The following is a 16,722-nucleotide window of genomic DNA, read 5'->3' on the forward strand; positions in this document are numbered from 1 at the left end:
AGAAATCACTGAAAAAAGCAACTTTACAGGAAGAGAACAGAGCGTCTGACACATCAACCCCTCGGCTTTCAGCTCACCGAGGTTCTGCAGTGACAGGAGCACGTCACTTGCAGGACTCTGCTACCAGGGAGCTTTTATTGCTATTAAATGGAACAGTGGAACAAAAAGCACCAAATCGATGCTCGAGGCTGTTTGTGGGAGTACAGACAGCAGAGCTGGCAGCCCACCCCACCTGCTAACATGGCCTGTGGAATAGTGCTCACTATTAATTTGTTTTTTATTTTTATTAATTACTACCATTCTGGAATGAGCAGCGGGTTAAAAGCATAAAGCCATTACAATTGCCTCACCTAGAAGCCCAGAAGGGTTTGGATCTTTGGAATTATGAAAACAGGATAAATTTCTAAGTCATATTCACATATTTCTCAGTGTTTCCACTTAATAAAATAATTCAGCTGGCAGGGACGTAGAATGATCAGTTCAGCCCAGATCTCTGACCACTTCAGGATCCACAGTTCTTTCATTGCTAACAAACCTTTAGAATGTTTGTTCTGTTCTGATTTCTAAAATTCTCTGCAGATAAATGAGAAGTAAAAGTGTCTACATCAGCCACATGCCTTAAGCTCAGCAGAAAGGACAGCAGATGAAAAACAAACTTTTAATACCTTAAATTCTTATTTTCCTGTAAGATAGGTAGAAGAAAGTAGATGTAAAAAAACCTCAGAAACTATTCAGTGAGGAACAGTAATTTTATTTAAATCTACTTCATGCGTAAGCATGGTAGAACCCAAATTTAACTTTGGCAAATATCACAAAAAAAACCAACAAAACCCAAAACAAACAAACCAACCCCAAGCAGCCTATACAGAACAGTGAGAATGCCAAGGATAAGAGTTCTCCACAGTTTCACTGCGGAGCAAATGGATTTAGAAGCCTCACTTTTGCTATTTCATTTATAACCATATAATTAAATAAAGGTAGTCTCCCACTATCACTTCTTGACTTCTCCAAGATCTTCAATGCTGTCATCATCCACCTAGGGAGAAAAAGCCAAAACACAGCAAATTAAGTATTTTCTTTTTACATGCCTCCTTCAATGCGCACCCCTGTAAATGTAGCGAAGTGGGAGAAGTGAACAGCACCATTCCAAATCCCCTGCTGTAAATCCTACGTGAGTGGCATGTGCTTACAGGACACAGCTGAGCCTGCAGGGCCGGGAATAAAGACAGGCCTATGGAGCTAAACCATAAAGAATTCCTCTTGGGAAATGCCAGGACAAGGGAGAGTCAGAGAAAGCCCGTGCATTTACAGCTCTCAGCCTGAAATTTCAGTCCAACCCACACTAGTTGATCTCTTCTGAAGCACAAATGTGTGGGTTTGGGGCTTTTTTGTTTGTTTAAATTTTGCAGTATTTTAAGAGGTGTCGAAAAATAGGATGGCAATGTAAGAATACTTAGACACTCAGTGTTAAGAAATGGTCACAAAGAAGCCACAGATATTTGACAGCTGGATTTATTCTGATACGCCTCCCTCCCTGTAGGGTGGGAATGCAACAACTGCTCTTTTATTTTTGTGCACCAATCTGTGCTGCCAAAGATGAAGCCCTTTTCCAAAATCATTGGAAACTCACAAGCTAACGTGGAAAAGTGTGTGTCTTCCTGACAGAAGGAAGGGTTTATTACCTCAGGCCACTTCTCCTGGATTACATCAATAATGTCATCTGTAAAATCCCCCTGAATGATGATTTCATCTTCTCCTGTTACTGAGGCACCGCAGGAAAATTTCTGAGCAAAAAACCTTTGTGCTTCCTTGAGATCGATTTCTGCCAAGGAGAAAATGGACGATTTAAGTACAGTTGTTGTCATAAAAATATTTTCTCAAGATTAAAACCAGAATCTTGTTGTAACTAGAAAAAGAAGTGGCACTTTACAGCTGAAGCTTTGCTAGAGCTCCCATTGAAAGCCAAGTCTGTTGTTCACACCCAAAACATCCGACTCTACAGATCTACAAATGCTTCAAGGTAGAGATGGCTGAATGTCCTCCACACGTTCTGCTGATGTGGATCTGCACCCTGCTTCAAAAAACCTGCAGCCCTCTTTGTTTGAAAAATCATGGCAATAAGCACCTTAATAATTTATCCCTGTGGGAAGTTTTGACATGCTTTGGAACTGCTAAAAGCACCTCGGGACTTTCACCTCATAGCTGGAAGCAGATTACCCAGCGAAATACAACCAGAAGAAATATCACAAATAAATAGAAATATCACAGAAATGTGAGGTTAAAGGCAGGCACATCCAATACCAGGAAAACCCAAACTCACCAAAGGTGGCGAGGCCACACACTCTCGTGACATATTTTTTCTTTGCTCTGGGAATTTTAGCTATCGTAACTTTCTGTGGCACAGTCTTCTTCTTCTGTTTTATCTGACCTCTTCCACCTTCAAAACAGAGCATAAGGTTACATGATTAATTAAACTATGCCATAGTTCATCAAAGAAAAAAGCATACAAGGTCAGATTTTTTTCGCCATAAACAAAAAAAATGTTACCTCCCCAACACTGTTGGTAAACAAAAACGTATTTTGCACATTGTCTGAGGTTTACTAATATTTAAGAAAGATCCCACGTCATCAAAGTCCAGTATTACGGGAAATAACAATATATACATGTCAAATATGCATTCAAGCACAGGCTGCACAGCAGACCCCCACTACAATCAGCACAAAAAGAGCTTTTCCCCACACTTTACCCATCACTGTGTTTGGTCTACGTTCACACCATTCTTTGGGTGCAGCCCTAGAAAGAAATTCTCCTTTGATATTTTCCACAACTATTTTAACATCCTCAGGGTCTGTGTGCGAGGCAAAGCAAGCTGCTCACGCCCATTTCCTGAGGCCACAAGGTCTTGCTTTCCTCAGGCTGCTGGGTTTCACAGGAGATCAAGTTCTGGACACCTGTGCACGACCCCACAAAGACCCAGACAGGGATACGTGAGGCAGCAGCAAATGCCAGTCCCACACCATTTAACACCACCCTTCCCAGTGCCCGTTTCTAGGCCAGCCTGTGGGAACACTCCCCGTATCAGGCGTTTCTGAGCCCGAGTAAAGCACGCAAAAGATACATTCCACTCATTAGGATTCTTCAAGCCAGATTAAGATCTCGGCTAACTTCGTGTGCAGTCATCAAGTTATTCCAGGGTAACCAAAGTTTCATGTTTCTGAGCCTTCTTAGCATGAAAACCTAAAGAATTTATGACGAGTAAACCAACCCCCGAGACTGTTTCTGTTTCTAACACGCAGCACTTTCAATTCTGTTTTATTATAAACTGGTGCGTGATAATTTTAAGGCAGTAAATTTGTCCCTTAAATCCTCTTCAGTGAGTTTCTGCAGTGTCTTTTGAAGTTTGTGCTTGTTTTCCCCTCATACTCATATGGTCACTCTTACACCATCCTCCTTAACATCATACTGTAAGTTTTCATGAAACTTCAGGTTCTAGGAGAAAATCCCTAAATATTTTAAACACTATTATTTTAGATCAAAAACGAAAACTGAAAACGAATCATAACACCCCTCACAACAAATTAATGTTGATATAAAATGTCCTGAAATCTCTGGGAAAAGCATCCAAGTTACAGAACATGAATTACTGTTGTCACTAGACATTGCCTCCTGAGAAGGTAAATTAAACTGGTTACCAAGATACCAAAAATAAAATAAAAATGTATGTGGAATAAAATATGAATCTCACTGGGTACGAAGCATAATTTCTGGAGCATTACACACAACTGACACTGCACAGGCAAATGCATATTAACAGCTCCAGCACTCTGATTTACGGTGGAAAGTATGTTAATTAATTCAGCAGAAAGAGCTCCAACGATCAAAGATAAAAATGTGTTTAAATTGTTCCACATAACTTTGCATCTTCCAGAGGTGGGTTTTCAAAATGTTTTTCATTAGTACTGCTGGGAAGAGACACGGCTGCTAATGGAGACACAGGTAATATATTTAAAAGCACAAAACCAAGTCCTGCTCCGTGAATACAGAGAGGTGGAAGGAACAAAGGCAAAAGCAGAGTCATGAGGCATTAACGGAGGGAAGCAGCCTTTGTTCCACTCTGCAAGCAGCCCATAAAGTGCTGCTCAACAGGGCAGAGCATTCCGGGAGAAATGCCAGCTGATTTCAGGTTGGGAGGAATTGCTCCCTGAGTGTGACAGGAACAACGGGGCACAGGATGCAGGTCACCTTCCCCTGCCTGTCCCTCCTGTCCAACATCTCCATTGGCACAGGCCACAGGGAGGAAGATATTCCCTATACTCCAGAGCTAACCACCAAAATGCCCTGCTCCAGACCAGCAGGTGAGAGAGGGATGCCCCAAACTGCTTTTAAATCAGTACCACAATCAACTATTTAGACCTTGCCTCTCTTTTGCTTCTTCTTCTCCTCTTCTTCTCCTCCTCCCACATTTCCTTGGCCTTCTCCAACCCCAGCTTCCTGTTTAGGTGAATTTTCTTAAATGCAGCAGAAAGGAGTGAGGGGAAAAAAAGAACAAAATTAGTGGTGAAACACCTCCAGCCTTACGGGAACAGAAAGTAAGGTACAGTGATATTTTGCTAAATCATTTAGTGTTTTCTGACATTATAAAACCTATTTCACAGCATCCAAAGCATTAACTCTCACATGATACAGCAGGAAAAGGAAAGAGATAAGAACTGGACAAGATATTTCTAAATATGTCCAAGGACACCTATCAGTCAGAAAACAGAAAAGACTCTTACCTACTGTAAGTTTTGCAAACTCATCTGGAAAATTCTTTTCTAACCATTGTCTGCATTTAGTCACATCAGGCATGTATTCACAGTACTGGAGAAAAGCCGTATGAACGTTGTTAGTGGAGGAATGACAAAATACATCACAAATACACCAAGATAGGGCATAATAGGACAGAAGGAAATTTGGACAACAAAAAATTAACTTACCTCTGTTGGCAACGAACAGACTGCAGAAAAAAAGGGGAAAAAAGAGAACAGATTACAAAAGGAATTTTTTACACTTTTACCTTTTTATTTACAGCTTTAGTAATTAAATTCCAAATGGTGCTTTAAAGTCAGGGATGAGTTCTTACATAACTTCTGGTTATATCCACACACTGACTCAAAAACATTTCTTTACTGTAGCCACTCCACATTTTAATTCCTCCCTCATTAGACCTGTGCTCACACGCTCTGCATTAGGATAAAACCACCACAGCAAGAGCTGCCAGTCACTGAGGGAAGGGGAGGAGATGCCCAAGGTTGGGCTAAGCTACAGAACAAAACACCACTTGTACCTGAGGCAAAAGAGGCACTGAAGTACCAGGTGGTTGGGTCAGCTCTCCTTTCTCCAAGAGCTGCCAGCGTCCCAAAGAGGGGACACCCAAACCAACAGGGCTGTTTCCTACTGCCCTGCAGCTGTATTCCAGCCTGAAGCAAAACGACATTCCTACCTAAAAACACACCCGTCGAGATTATTTACTTCCCTTTAAATTTCACCCACACAACTACAAACGCAAGGAGTAAAGAATGCTTCTAAACACAGTATAGCAATTTCACGTATTCCGTCTCTTGCTATCATCCTAATGCTCAGAGGCCTTTCCTAATGCGCTAATGGCTTCAGTGGCTTCCTGCAGGAAGAGATGTGTGCTCCCACTCCTGTCACACCCAGGACTTGCCTCCGCAGTAGAGGACCCGCAGGGGGTAATCGGCGTCTGACCTGGCACCGCTCCTGCCGTCCCCTCTGCAGTCAGGGACCACCGGCTCAGCCACATCTGTGGCCATGTCACAAGCCTGCAGGTCACAGGGTGACAGAATCAGCATGCAAGGTCCGGGTTTAAGTCAGTCACGACCCTCCCAACTCACCAAGAATCCCAGAGGGAGTAGGTGCAAGTGTCAAAAAAATGTGGAAGATCACAGAGAAGAAAATGGGAACCAAAAATAATGAAAACATGGGGAAAATGGCTACAAAGGACACCAAGGAGTATTGGAATTCTAACACATGAGGGGAAAAAAGCCAAAATGCCACAAAATGAAGAAAGACCTTTTTGGATTAAGGACAATGTGAAGTATCATGATAAATCAGTGGCACATGAACAGTGGGGGCACTGGGGGCAGGTACCACTCGCATATTAGCAAAGGAAAGGGGTCATTTAAATCAGTGCCTGAAGAGTCACAATCTGATCCAAGAACACTGAAGGAAAAAACAAAAACAACAGAGCATAAAAAAAAAGAAAACTCAAGCCACTAATGGATTTAATAGTGGTTTACATACAGGAGTCAACAAGAAAAGAGTTTGAAACACACAAGAAATCCCCCAGGACGATGCGAACAGGGTATGTGTGAGGGAGCTTCAGATGTTGTACAAGCCGCGCTGAGCAGTGAGGAATGCTGAGGGAAAATTCCAGAGGCGGCGGGTTCAAGGCAGGGGGACAAGGACAGGAGATAGATGAGCACAGTGGGGATGAAGATGCTGCGGTGCTCATGAAGACCCCAAAGAGCGGCGGGAGGGTGCTGCGGGCAAAACTGAGGGTGGGTCGGGGGAAGGGTGCTGGGACACCAGACATGGTTAGGATCACGGACACGGGGGGATGAGGGGAGACCGGGGCATTTGTGGGGGCAGAATTGAGGGGATGGCGGGGGGGAGAGCAGAGGGGATGGGGGGGAGCCGAGGGGATGCCGTTCGGGTACCTGAGGAGGGGCGGGCTCGCCGGGCGGGGCGGTGCCGGGTCTGACGGAAAGGAGGGCGCCGGGAGGATGCTCGGTACAAGCACCGGGGGGATCGCTGCGAGGGGCGGCAGCGCCGCGGCTCCGGAGGAGAGGGAGCGGGCGGGTGTGGGAGCCGACAGGCGGGGGCTGAGCGGAGCGGGGCGGGGGGACCCGGGGGCGGTGTCGGTGTTACCGGAGGCCCCTCGGGCCGCGGCGGGTCCCGGTCCCTCACCGCGCGCGCACGTGCGCCCGCCCCAGCGCCGCCGTCTCGCGAGAGGGGCGTGCACGGTTTGACCCCGCCGGCTCGCCGTACCGCGGCGGGCAGGGCCACGCGCGGAGCCGTCACGCGTTCAGCCGGGCTACGGGGCCCCGCAGCGGCCACTTCCCGCCGGGCCGCCGCAGCCATGCCCCGGTACGCGCAGCTGGTGATGGGCCCGGCGGGCAGCGGGAAGGTGAGCGGGGAACGGCGGGGAACGAGGGGCGGCGGCGGCGGCGGCGGGAGCCTCCTGACGGCTCCTGACGGCCGTGTGTGCCTTGCAGAGCACGTACTGCTCCACCATGGTGCAGCACTGCGAGGCGCTGGGCCGCGCCGTGCAGGTGGTGAACCTGGACCCGGCGGCCGAGCTCTTCAGCTACCCCGTCATGGCAGGTGAGCGGCGGCCCCCGGGCACCGCCGGGCGCCCCTGGGCTCCAGCCGCCCCCGGGCGTGCTACCGGGCAAGTTCTGTTGTTCTAAAACGGAGCCCATGCGGCAGTGGGGGAAGATGCTGGAAAATCGTTTCAACAAAATAGCCTGTGATCTTTGTGCCAGTGAGTAGTTCTAGTCTGGTACCAAATAGTGCCTGTGTTAGAGATTAATGCAGTCTTGTAATTGGGGTAACTCCCTACATCAGTGACTGTTGTCCTGTGCCAGCTCGTGCTTAATCCCGGTGTTTAACTACACCAGTGATTGATATGTACTGGCAGATGCCTTAGTTTGGAGAACAACGAAAGTGTTTGTGTCTGAACAAAGATGATAAGAAAAGTGCATCTTGACCTGGACACGTAGCTGAGATACTTTCAAGAGAAGAGTTTCATTATAAGATCCAGGATTGTAAGAGGAAAATCTGGGGAATGAAATGTTTCCCTGACAATCACCACAAACCCTCAAAAGACCATCCCCAAATAAGTCTGAGGAAGTATTTAGCATATATTAATTTGGGGAATTAAGTAATTTGTGTAAGTTTCATGAACGTAACCTGTTTTGTTTGGCTGCTGGCTGTGCCTCTACCAGAGAGATTCCCCCTGCACCCAGCACTGCTGTAAAGTTGTGATGGTTTTCTCAGCCATCAGACTGCCTGCAGATTTCATTTCCCGGCTCTGGTGACGTTTGTGTTGTCGCAGACATCCGTGAGCTGATAGAAGTGGACGATGTCATGGAAGATGAGTCCTTGAGGTTTGGCCCCAATGGTGGCTTGGTGTTTTGCATGGAGTACTTTGCCAATAACTTCAGCTGGCTGGAGGAGAGCCTCGGGCACGTGGAGGATGACTACATTTTGTTCGATTGCCCAGGTAAACACACGCCAATGTTTTGGTATCATTCTTCATAAGCTTTGGAATATTCGCAAATTGGCAAATTTGGTTGTAGATGGTCGTGATAACTCCCATTTTGTTGAGCTATTAACAGTTTCAGAGTCACTTTCAGGTGTGGAGTTGGTCCTGGGCTGGTCTGGGTGACTGCACAGATGTTTGGTGGCATCATGAGCTGTGGCAAATGCAAACTAACACTAACTGGAGACCAAAGGAGGAAAACCCACCTTTAATTTATTTTCCATTTCATCTAAACACAGAGGGTGTTTTCCTTAATTTAAGTGCAATTCCCATGTCTAAATATAACTGAAAAGAGGGTGCTTTCCTCAATTTAAGTGCAATTCCCATGTCTAAATATAACTGTAGACTGTTCTGTTTGCTTCACATTCCTACTTGTTAATATCCTGAGTGTGCCCCAGGTCAGATCGAACTCTACACACATCTGCCAGTGATGAAACAGTTGGTGGAGCAGCTGCAGCAGTGGGAATTCCGTGTCTGTGGAGTTTTCCTTGTGGATTCTCAGTTTATGGTGGAATCTTTCAAGGTATCCATTTGAAATCTGTGGATAAAGTTCATTTTTATGAAGAACTACAAGCCTGAGCCATTCAGGGAGCTGGGTTTGCCCAGAGGAGAAATTGCCAAGTCCAGGGAGAGCTGGTTGCTGTCATCAGCTGCCCCAGACACAGCTTGCAGCAAGGACAATCCCAGATGGATGTAAAGACAGCCAGCACTGAGAGTGGTCAGACTGGGACAGAGGGACTGTGCAGTGAATGTTCACAGGGTGTAAACGTGACTGGGCACAGCCCAGAGCAGCCTGGTCTGACCTGGAATTGCCTCTGTTGGAGCAGTTTAGGAGCCAGACAGCTCTCGTGGAATCACAGAAGAATTTAGGTTGGAAGGGACTTCTGGAGGTTTTCTCAGATCCCAAGAACAAGCAGGCCACTCTCTCCATTAGCAGTAACCATGCCAAGAAGGGTTTGGGTTTTCTTAATGCCCTTTTCAGTGGCAGATCCATATCTGAGGCTCCAAAAATTTGGGGGGGGCACCTCATTTTTCCAGCAGAGAGAATGATTCCTCATATGGCTCTGTGTCCATGTTCCGTATATTCATTACCAGATTTGGCCTGTGGTTGAGTGTCCTGTGTGTTTGTGTTGTGTTTTTCTGTACTTTAATACATAATTTTTCATCCTCTTCAAGTTTATTTCTGGAATCCTGGCAGCTCTCAGTGCAATGATATCTTTGGAGATTCCACAGATTAACGTCATGACCAAAATGGACTTGCTGAGCAAGAAAGCCAAGAAGGAAATAGAAAAGTAAGATCCAAAAAATTATTTACTCTGTAGTATAATATACTGAGGCAAAGTTCACTGAAAGTTCAGTCTAATGTTTCCCACAATTAAAACATATTCTTTTGGAATGGGAGAAGATGGATTTTGTTTATTTCAAACAATAGTCTTTAAACATGTGGGTGGGATGCTTAGTTTAGTCAGAGTCAAATGAATATCTCCATGTTTGTACTGACCGCTGGATTTTTCTATAAATTATTATCTTGGATCTTTTGTGCCATTCTGAACGACAGACTTTCAGTGTTGATGGTGACTTTGTTTCTCCAGGTACTTGGATCCAGATATGTATTCCATGATTGAAGATTCTACAAATATATTGAAAAGTAAAAGGTTTAAAAAACTGACCAAATCTATATGTGGATTGGTAAGTATATTGCTTTTGAGCTGGTATCCTAAAATCCACTATCATTTTTTGCCTCTTTCAACTCAGATTTTTATTTTTTCAGATTAGCATGAGATTCTTGATGCTATTGATACGATACTCTTAATATCTAGGTTACAGCCAATACATTTTCTTTGAATTCTGTTGGCAACTTTGGGAATTGGCTTTTGCTACTGTATAGAATTTAGGACTGGTAGCCACATGTTCTGAGTGGGGAATTGCCATTGGTTTGCAGTGTGACTTTAAATGGTATTTTAGAAGTCCATACAAGTGTGGTTTAAGTTAGAGTGCTGTGATTGAGAATTAAGTTTCTGCATTTCCCTACCAACACCCTTTGAATCCTTCTATAGATTGATGACTATGGTATGGTTCGATTCCTGCCTTTGGATCGCTCTGATGAGGAAAGCATAAACATCGTTCTGCAGCACATAGACTTCACCATTCAGTATGGGGAGGATCTGGAATTTAAAGAACCAAAGGTAAGGGACCGTTGGTGAGAAGATGAAAAATTAGAAAGCGTCCATAAGTTGTAATATAAATATGTTCTTTGCCTTGCTAATTTATTATTGTCTTAGTACGGTTCAAAATAAACCATGTTTAGTCTTTCAGTGACAATGCTTGTATCATCTTCATTTAGTCATAAACGTGAAATTCTTTATTATCATCTTGTGTATGCAGATTGATCAAATGGTTGTTTAAAAGTATTGCTTTGGTTTTCAAAATTAACAGAGTTTTAACCTTCAAATGTCAAAAAGGATCACGGAGATCAGTAAGATTTTTTCCTGCATGACTGTTCAAAGTCCCCCGATGATTCCTGTGTTCAACCCAGGAAAGTTTATATTTTTCTCTGTGGTTTTTTTTTTGACAGGAATGTGAAGAAGATAAATCTGCTCTTGTGGATGAATACTTTCAAGATCGCGTGGATGAGTAAAAAGCATGTTCAAACTGCGAGGAAAATAGTTTGCTTTTGGTAAAAAATAAAAATGAAATATAAAAAAACCCCAACCCCTATACAAACACACTTGATGTTTATCTGTAAAATAACAAATATTTATAGTGGAGAGTGAGTTACATGGCCTTGTAATTACTTTAATAAAAACCTTTTTTTAATTATGCTTGTGTGTGTTGTAAAATACATAGGCCAGTGTTACTGCATATAAAAAAGCAGAGTCAGAACTGGCCAAGAGATTCAACAGACCAGCAAATCCTGCATATCTAGAGGAAGAGGGCTCAGAAAAATCTGTGGCAGGTCTTGAGCTGAATTAAACTGTTCAAAAGTTGGGGAAACTACGGTGGTTTAATTCACCTCCGGACTGCCATTGAGACGAGCCATGCTTAGGGCGTGTTGAAACGGTAAACTCCAGCCCTGCACTCGAATTCTTGTGACTCACCTTCCCATCCTCCCCATTTTGTCTCCCTGACTCATCCCGGGACTCAGACACCCGAGGACAAATTCAGCAGCGCTGGGTCACAGGGAAGGTAATGGCTTGATAGCACGTTAAAGCTTGTATCCCTCTGAACACAACACGTTTGGACCCCTCTTGAGCTTCCTTACACGAAGTGCCCCGTGCCGCCGGCTGGACTGTGCTGGAAACACAGGAGAGAAACCCAGCTGCGAGCGAAGCATCCCGGACCCCCTTCCCCGAGCGGGCGGTGCCCGACAAGAGCACTGCGTCCCGGGATCCCCTCCTGGTACCGGCAGTGCCCCGCAGAGCAGTGCCTCTCCGCGGCCCTTTCCCGTACGGGCAGCGCCCGGGCACAGCGCTGCCTCCCGGGATCCCTTCCCGGTGCGCTGCCTCCGGGGCGGTGCACGGCTCTCCGCTTCCCCTCCTCGCACCGCCTCTGCCGCTGCCTCATTTCCTGCAGCGTAGGCGGAGAAGGAAGCTCCGTGCCTGCTTTCCTGCCCGGTTCGCCCCGCTCCCCTCCCGCCCGGCCCCGCCGAGCCGCCTCCTGCCCTTCGAGATGCCGGTGAGCGGCTCCGTGAGCGGCTCCGCGCCCGGCGCTGCGCGGCCCCGGCGGCGGCGGCTCGGGCAGGAGGGCGCGGGGCGGCGGGGCCGGGCCGGGGGCGGCGGGGGCGATCCCGGGCGGGGAAGGGGCTCTGCTGCGCGGTCTGGCCGCGGACACTGCGGGGGGAAAGAGGGGCTGCAGCTGCGGGCAGCCCTGCTGAGAACGGGGAATGGCTCTTGATGGGAGGCTGCTGCAAGGCCAGCGCCTTCCTCTTCCTCCTCCTCCTGCCCGGGATCCACCCGCAGCCGGGAGGGTGCGAGCCCCGGCAGCAGCGGGAGAGAGGGCGGTCACAGCAGGGCTTTGCTCTGGCTTTGTTCACACCACCTTACCCTCAGTGAAATAAACTGCTTTGACATCCCCCAGTCACATCCTCCTCTGCCCCCCACAAAAGGTGGATTGCGAGATGAGTGATTCCCAGTGGCCTGGCACAGCACCCAGGAAACGTTTGGAGAGTGCCTAAAACGAAACTTATTAGTTGTTTAAAATCGGCTTTCCAGGAAGAATTTGTTATATGCAGAAGCTGGTTTGTTTGTCACATAAATCGATTTTGTTTTGTTTCTTTTTTACTGCATTAAGCCTGGCTTTATTTATAATTATCTACTATTAATAGCCAGACATGGAAATAAATTACAATTTTTTTAATGACCAACTAACTTTCAATGCAGTGCCCCAAAACTCAGACAGGTGAGTGGAGCTGTTACCCCTTGGTGCTGCCAGGATGGGGTCAGGCAGCCTGGGGATGAACTGTGCCTGCAGACCAACAACACGGATTTTATCCCATCTCCCACCACTGCGACTGCAAGCGGTGGCTGTGGTGGTGCTGTCCTGGCATTCACCAGAGTGGCACCAAGATCTGGATCTAAATAGAAAATAGCAATTGTTTGTGCAAGGAAAAACTTCTGGAAGCATCATAAAGAGCTAGGCTGTGACTCCTGTTTGATGAAGACATGGGGGATATGGAAATGTCTATTTTATAACCAGCTCTCCCTGTCTCTAGGCTTACCACTCCACTTTAATGGACTCAGACACCAAGCTAATTGGGAACATGGCACTGTTGCCCATTAGAAGCCAATTCAAGGGCCCTGCACCTCGAGAAAGTAAGTTTGTAATAATCTCTGAATTACTGGATGTAGCTCATCATCTCAGGGGTTCCTCTAAGCCAGCCCCAGCAGGGCGATGAGAAGAGTCACCGGTGGGAAATGGAGGCTTTGCAGTTTAGAGAGGAGCAAAGTTTTCAACTACTTCAGTCGTGCAAATCATAGAAAATAATTATGGACAGATAACTGTGCTCCGTGCTGTGCTGAATGAGCAGTTTCAGTGTTCCAAACCTCTGGCTGCTGTTGTGGTGCTTCCCCCGGTGTCTCCCTGTGCTCCTGAGCAGGGTTTTGAGGAGGCTGTGGCGGCGTGAGGCCTCTGTGTCAGAGGAAGTGAGGGTTTAGCTGCAGAGAACTCGCGCTTTGGGCTGCGGCTGGTGATGCTGGGCTGCTCTGAGGGACAGCAGCACTTAAGGGTTCACAACGTGGGGCTTCAAGAACTGAAATGAAGCTCCAGGCACCCCGACAGGGCCCACAGGCAGCCGGGTACAGATTCCCCTTCAACGTGTGAACTTCCCAGGCAGGGTATTCCCCAGAAATGTGGCGGTTCAGTTTGAAAAGGGAAATGTAAAGGAAGTATTTCTGGATTTAAACAGTCTTGGATGGTAGCAAAAGTCAGGTTGTCACTGTGTTCTGCTCCCCTCCTTTATTTGAAGAGGATAATGGAATCTGGGTGATTGTGCTGGTATGCTTTCTCCAAAAACATTTTTTTCTGTCCTTTTATGGTGTTAAAACCCAGATGAGTTATTCAGAAGTGGTAGAAAAGTGGGGAACTGCTGAGTTGCTGCTGTCTGTGAAGTGACATATCACAGGGGAAGGAGAGGGAGCAGGAAGTTTAAATATTACAGTCTGAACTCATGGTGTTTCAGAAGCTTTCTGTTATGTGGTGCTGACTTCTGCTTTTTTGTAAATACCATGGTTTTGCTTTTGCAATAATCCTTATTTATGAATTTCAGTGAGTAAAAGTTATGACAAATGTAGTGTAAGAGTGCACCGCTTAACTCTGTATCTCTTTTTTATTAGCTAAGGACACAGATATTATAGATGAAGCCATCTACTACTTCAAAGCTAATGTTTTCTTCAAAAATTATGAAATTAAGGTAATTTTTTGAGATACTGAGCATATTCCAGTTCTTTGGAGGGTTGGTGCTGTGAATATAAATTTATTTTCAAGGAAGTAATTCTAGAAGATCACAAAAAATCCCACTTAATCTTTAAAGTTGGGTAAATGTCATGAATTGCAAATCTCTCTCTCATGGGGAAACTATAGCCCAAAATGGTTTGAATTCATTCGCATTTCAGACTTTTATCAGTTCCACAAAGTCCTGTAATCTAAGAGTTCCTTGTTTTGCAGAATGAAGCTGACAGAACACTGATCTATGTGACCCTCTACATTTCTGAGTGCCTGAAAAAGCTGCAAAAGGTAAGAAAACTGAATTTCTCTGCAGGTGGGAAACAGTCTGAGGATTGTTCTGAGGAAAGGATTTCCTGATATTCTCCTTCCAGAGGAACAAATAATCCTGTTCACTCCAGTCCCAGTTGTCAGAGCCTCACATTCTCCAAGGCTGTGGATGTGCTGTGTTGCTCTTCTTGATGAGTTTCCATGTTCCAGATTTGTAAAATATTTGGGTCTAATGCTCTGCCAGCTTCTGTTCATAGCTGCTAACCCACTGTTTGCCTGGTTCTTGCAGTGTAACTCCAAAGGCCAGGGAGAGAAGGAGATGTACACACTAGGAATCACTAACTTCCCAATCCCAGGGGAGCCTGGCTTTCCACTGAACGCCATTTACGCCAAACCTGCCAACAAACAGGAGGAAGGTAAGGCTGACCCAGGGCCTCTGAGGGTCACACTTTATTAACTGCACCTAGAAAAATTACTGTTAAAACTAAATCTTCTGAATCTGCAGTCTGTCCTCTGAAGGCAGCACAAGCTGGATTTTCTGACTTTGAGAGTTCATTCCCCTGGTTCCATAAACTGGGCAAATCAACTCAGCCAGGGAGGAGTCCCTGCAGATGTGAAACTCCCTCTCTGCTTTAAGCAGTGATGTCTGATGCCTCCCTGTTCCATCCAGTTTGAGTTGGTGCTGCCCAGTTTACCCCGGTTTTGCTGTGCTGCTTTCAGAGGTGATGAGGGCCTACCTGCAGCAGCTGAGGCAAGAAACCGGCCTTCGCCTCTGTGACAAGGTGTTTGATCCTCAGAGTGACAAGCCAAGCAAGGTAAGAGTTCAGTGGCATCACCACAGAGGTGCTGAGAGCTTGGGGGTGTTTTTTCAGCCATGTGTGGAGAGGAGTGAGATGATGGGGTGAGGGTCAGGGGTGGGTAACTTCAGTCAAGCCTGTCTGATTTTACAGTGAATTGGCAGCTGCAAGTTATCAGTAAATTTAATCTAACGTGGTATGACAGTGAATGCCAGTTTGGGTTACTTTCAAAAGCAGGGCAGTAATAAGAGGTGTCTGGTTCAGCTCTTCAAAGCAGTGCACATCTGCTCTTGGCTGGGGTTGCAGATGGAGGTCACAAGCACGAGAGGGGCTGTTTCTCTTCCCAGGCAGCTCTGATTCGAGAGCTGCTTTGAAGTCGATTGTTTTGCTTCATATCCAGATTGAAAAAAATCGCTAATCAATGAATGAGTCACCTCCTAAGTGTTCACTTGTTTCATGTGCAAATGTGACCGCATTTAATGTCAAAATTACTTAGGCTAATTTGGTTTCAAAGGTATAGCTTCCCGATGCATCCCTCATTTATGTTTGTATTGGAATAAAATATAATAAAAGTAAAAGAAGAGTAAGTAGAATTTCCCGTTTTAATTCAAAGTCCTGTGATAGGAACTCATTGTGTCCATTCCTATTGTCTTGTTCACCTCAATTCCAGTAGAAACCAGTGTGGAAAACTGTGTGGAAAACTGGAGCCTTAATATTTGTTGTGTGTCAGAGATGGAATACTTTAAAGTCAATGGAAACCATTTCTGCAGATTTCCTGACTCTGTACTTCTTTCTGCAGTGGTGGATTTGCTTTGTGAAGAGGCAGTTCATGAACAAGAGTCTCTCAGGCCCTGGGCAGTGAAGCAGAGTGGCAACAACTTTAAGCATTTCCACAGCAAGATGTTCGAGTCTTTTGCCTTTGTTTTGGATACATTTTGTACCAAGGAAGAATTAAGTGCTTATGAAGTTAAAAAAAAAAAAAAAAAAAAAGAAAAAAACCCCAAACCTGTTCAATGAGTGATAGAGGGAGGGAGAGCAAAAAGATAAGTTGTGTAAGCAAATATTATTAAGCTGGTGCTTAATAAGTGATTTCTAACGTGCTGTTTCGGATGCAAGCTGCTTTGTAATCGTGGCTACGGCATTTAAAACAGGGCTTGTATTTAAGAGAGGAAATGGGCTTGGCTGTGGGGCAGGGGAGCTGTGTCATTGCTCTGCTGGCTGGAGTCTGGGTGTCGTATGTCCAGGGAAAACAGACCTCTCACGCTGTGTTGTCCAGTGCAGTGATTTTTACCTTGTTTTCAATAAAATTCGCTTGTAATTAATGTGGTAACTACTGTGTGTCTTATGGACAGCCTTGGAAGAAATGAAAGAGGTTTTTGGTTTTGGTT

At 45.7% G+C, this 16,722-nt stretch overlaps 3 protein-coding genes across 4 annotated transcripts; 2 read left to right on the top strand and 1 right to left on the bottom strand.

The window, feature by feature from the left end:
• Nucleotides 1-730: 730 nt before the first annotated feature.
• Nucleotides 731-6,902, bottom strand: DENR (density regulated re-initiation and release factor). 2 transcript variants are annotated; one of them, XM_040081306.2, is made up of 8 exons: nt 6,721-6,902; nt 5,709-5,823; nt 4,978-4,997; nt 4,777-4,861; nt 4,420-4,509; nt 2,321-2,437; nt 1,683-1,822; nt 731-1,036 (listed from the first exon to the last, which is right to left on the bottom strand). In XM_040081306.2, the coding sequence occupies exons 2-8, from the start codon at nt 5,812-5,814 to the stop codon at nt 992-994; spliced, it is 603 nt and encodes a 200-aa protein (XP_039937240.1). In that variant the 5' UTR covers nt 5,815-5,823; nt 6,721-6,902; the 3' UTR covers nt 731-991. The 2 variants fall into 2 exon arrangements, with proteins under 2 accessions (XP_039937240.1, XP_039937239.1); XM_040081305.2 differs by lacking the exon at nt 6,721-6,902 and adding an exon at nt 6,152-6,223.
• Nucleotides 6,903-7,087: 185 nt separating this feature from the next.
• GPN3 (GPN-loop GTPase 3) lies at nt 7,088-11,148 on the top strand. The gene is made up of 8 exons (XM_040081227.2): nt 7,088-7,190; nt 7,279-7,387; nt 8,121-8,288; nt 8,726-8,850; nt 9,504-9,619; nt 9,920-10,016; nt 10,385-10,513; nt 10,903-11,148. The coding sequence occupies exons 1-8, from the start codon at nt 7,143-7,145 to the stop codon at nt 10,963-10,965; spliced, it is 855 nt and encodes a 284-aa protein (XP_039937161.1). The 5' UTR covers nt 7,088-7,142; the 3' UTR covers nt 10,966-11,148.
• A 700-nt stretch (nt 11,149-11,848) lies between these two features.
• ARPC3 (actin related protein 2/3 complex subunit 3) lies at nt 11,849-16,656 on the top strand. The gene is made up of 7 exons (XM_040081040.2): nt 11,849-12,002; nt 13,039-13,138; nt 14,159-14,235; nt 14,490-14,558; nt 14,827-14,953; nt 15,258-15,352; nt 16,134-16,656. Exons 1-7 carry the CDS (start codon nt 11,997-11,999, stop codon nt 16,194-16,196), a joined length of 537 nt encoding a protein of 178 aa, XP_039936974.1. The 5' UTR covers nt 11,849-11,996; the 3' UTR covers nt 16,197-16,656.
• The last annotated feature ends 66 nt before the right edge of the window (nt 16,657-16,722 follow it).

This window comes from Hirundo rustica, chromosome 17 (genome assembly GCF_015227805.2).
Source record: "Hirundo rustica isolate bHirRus1 chromosome 17, bHirRus1.pri.v3, whole genome shotgun sequence".
NCBI lineage: Eukaryota > Metazoa > Chordata > Aves > Passeriformes > Hirundinidae > Hirundo > Hirundo rustica.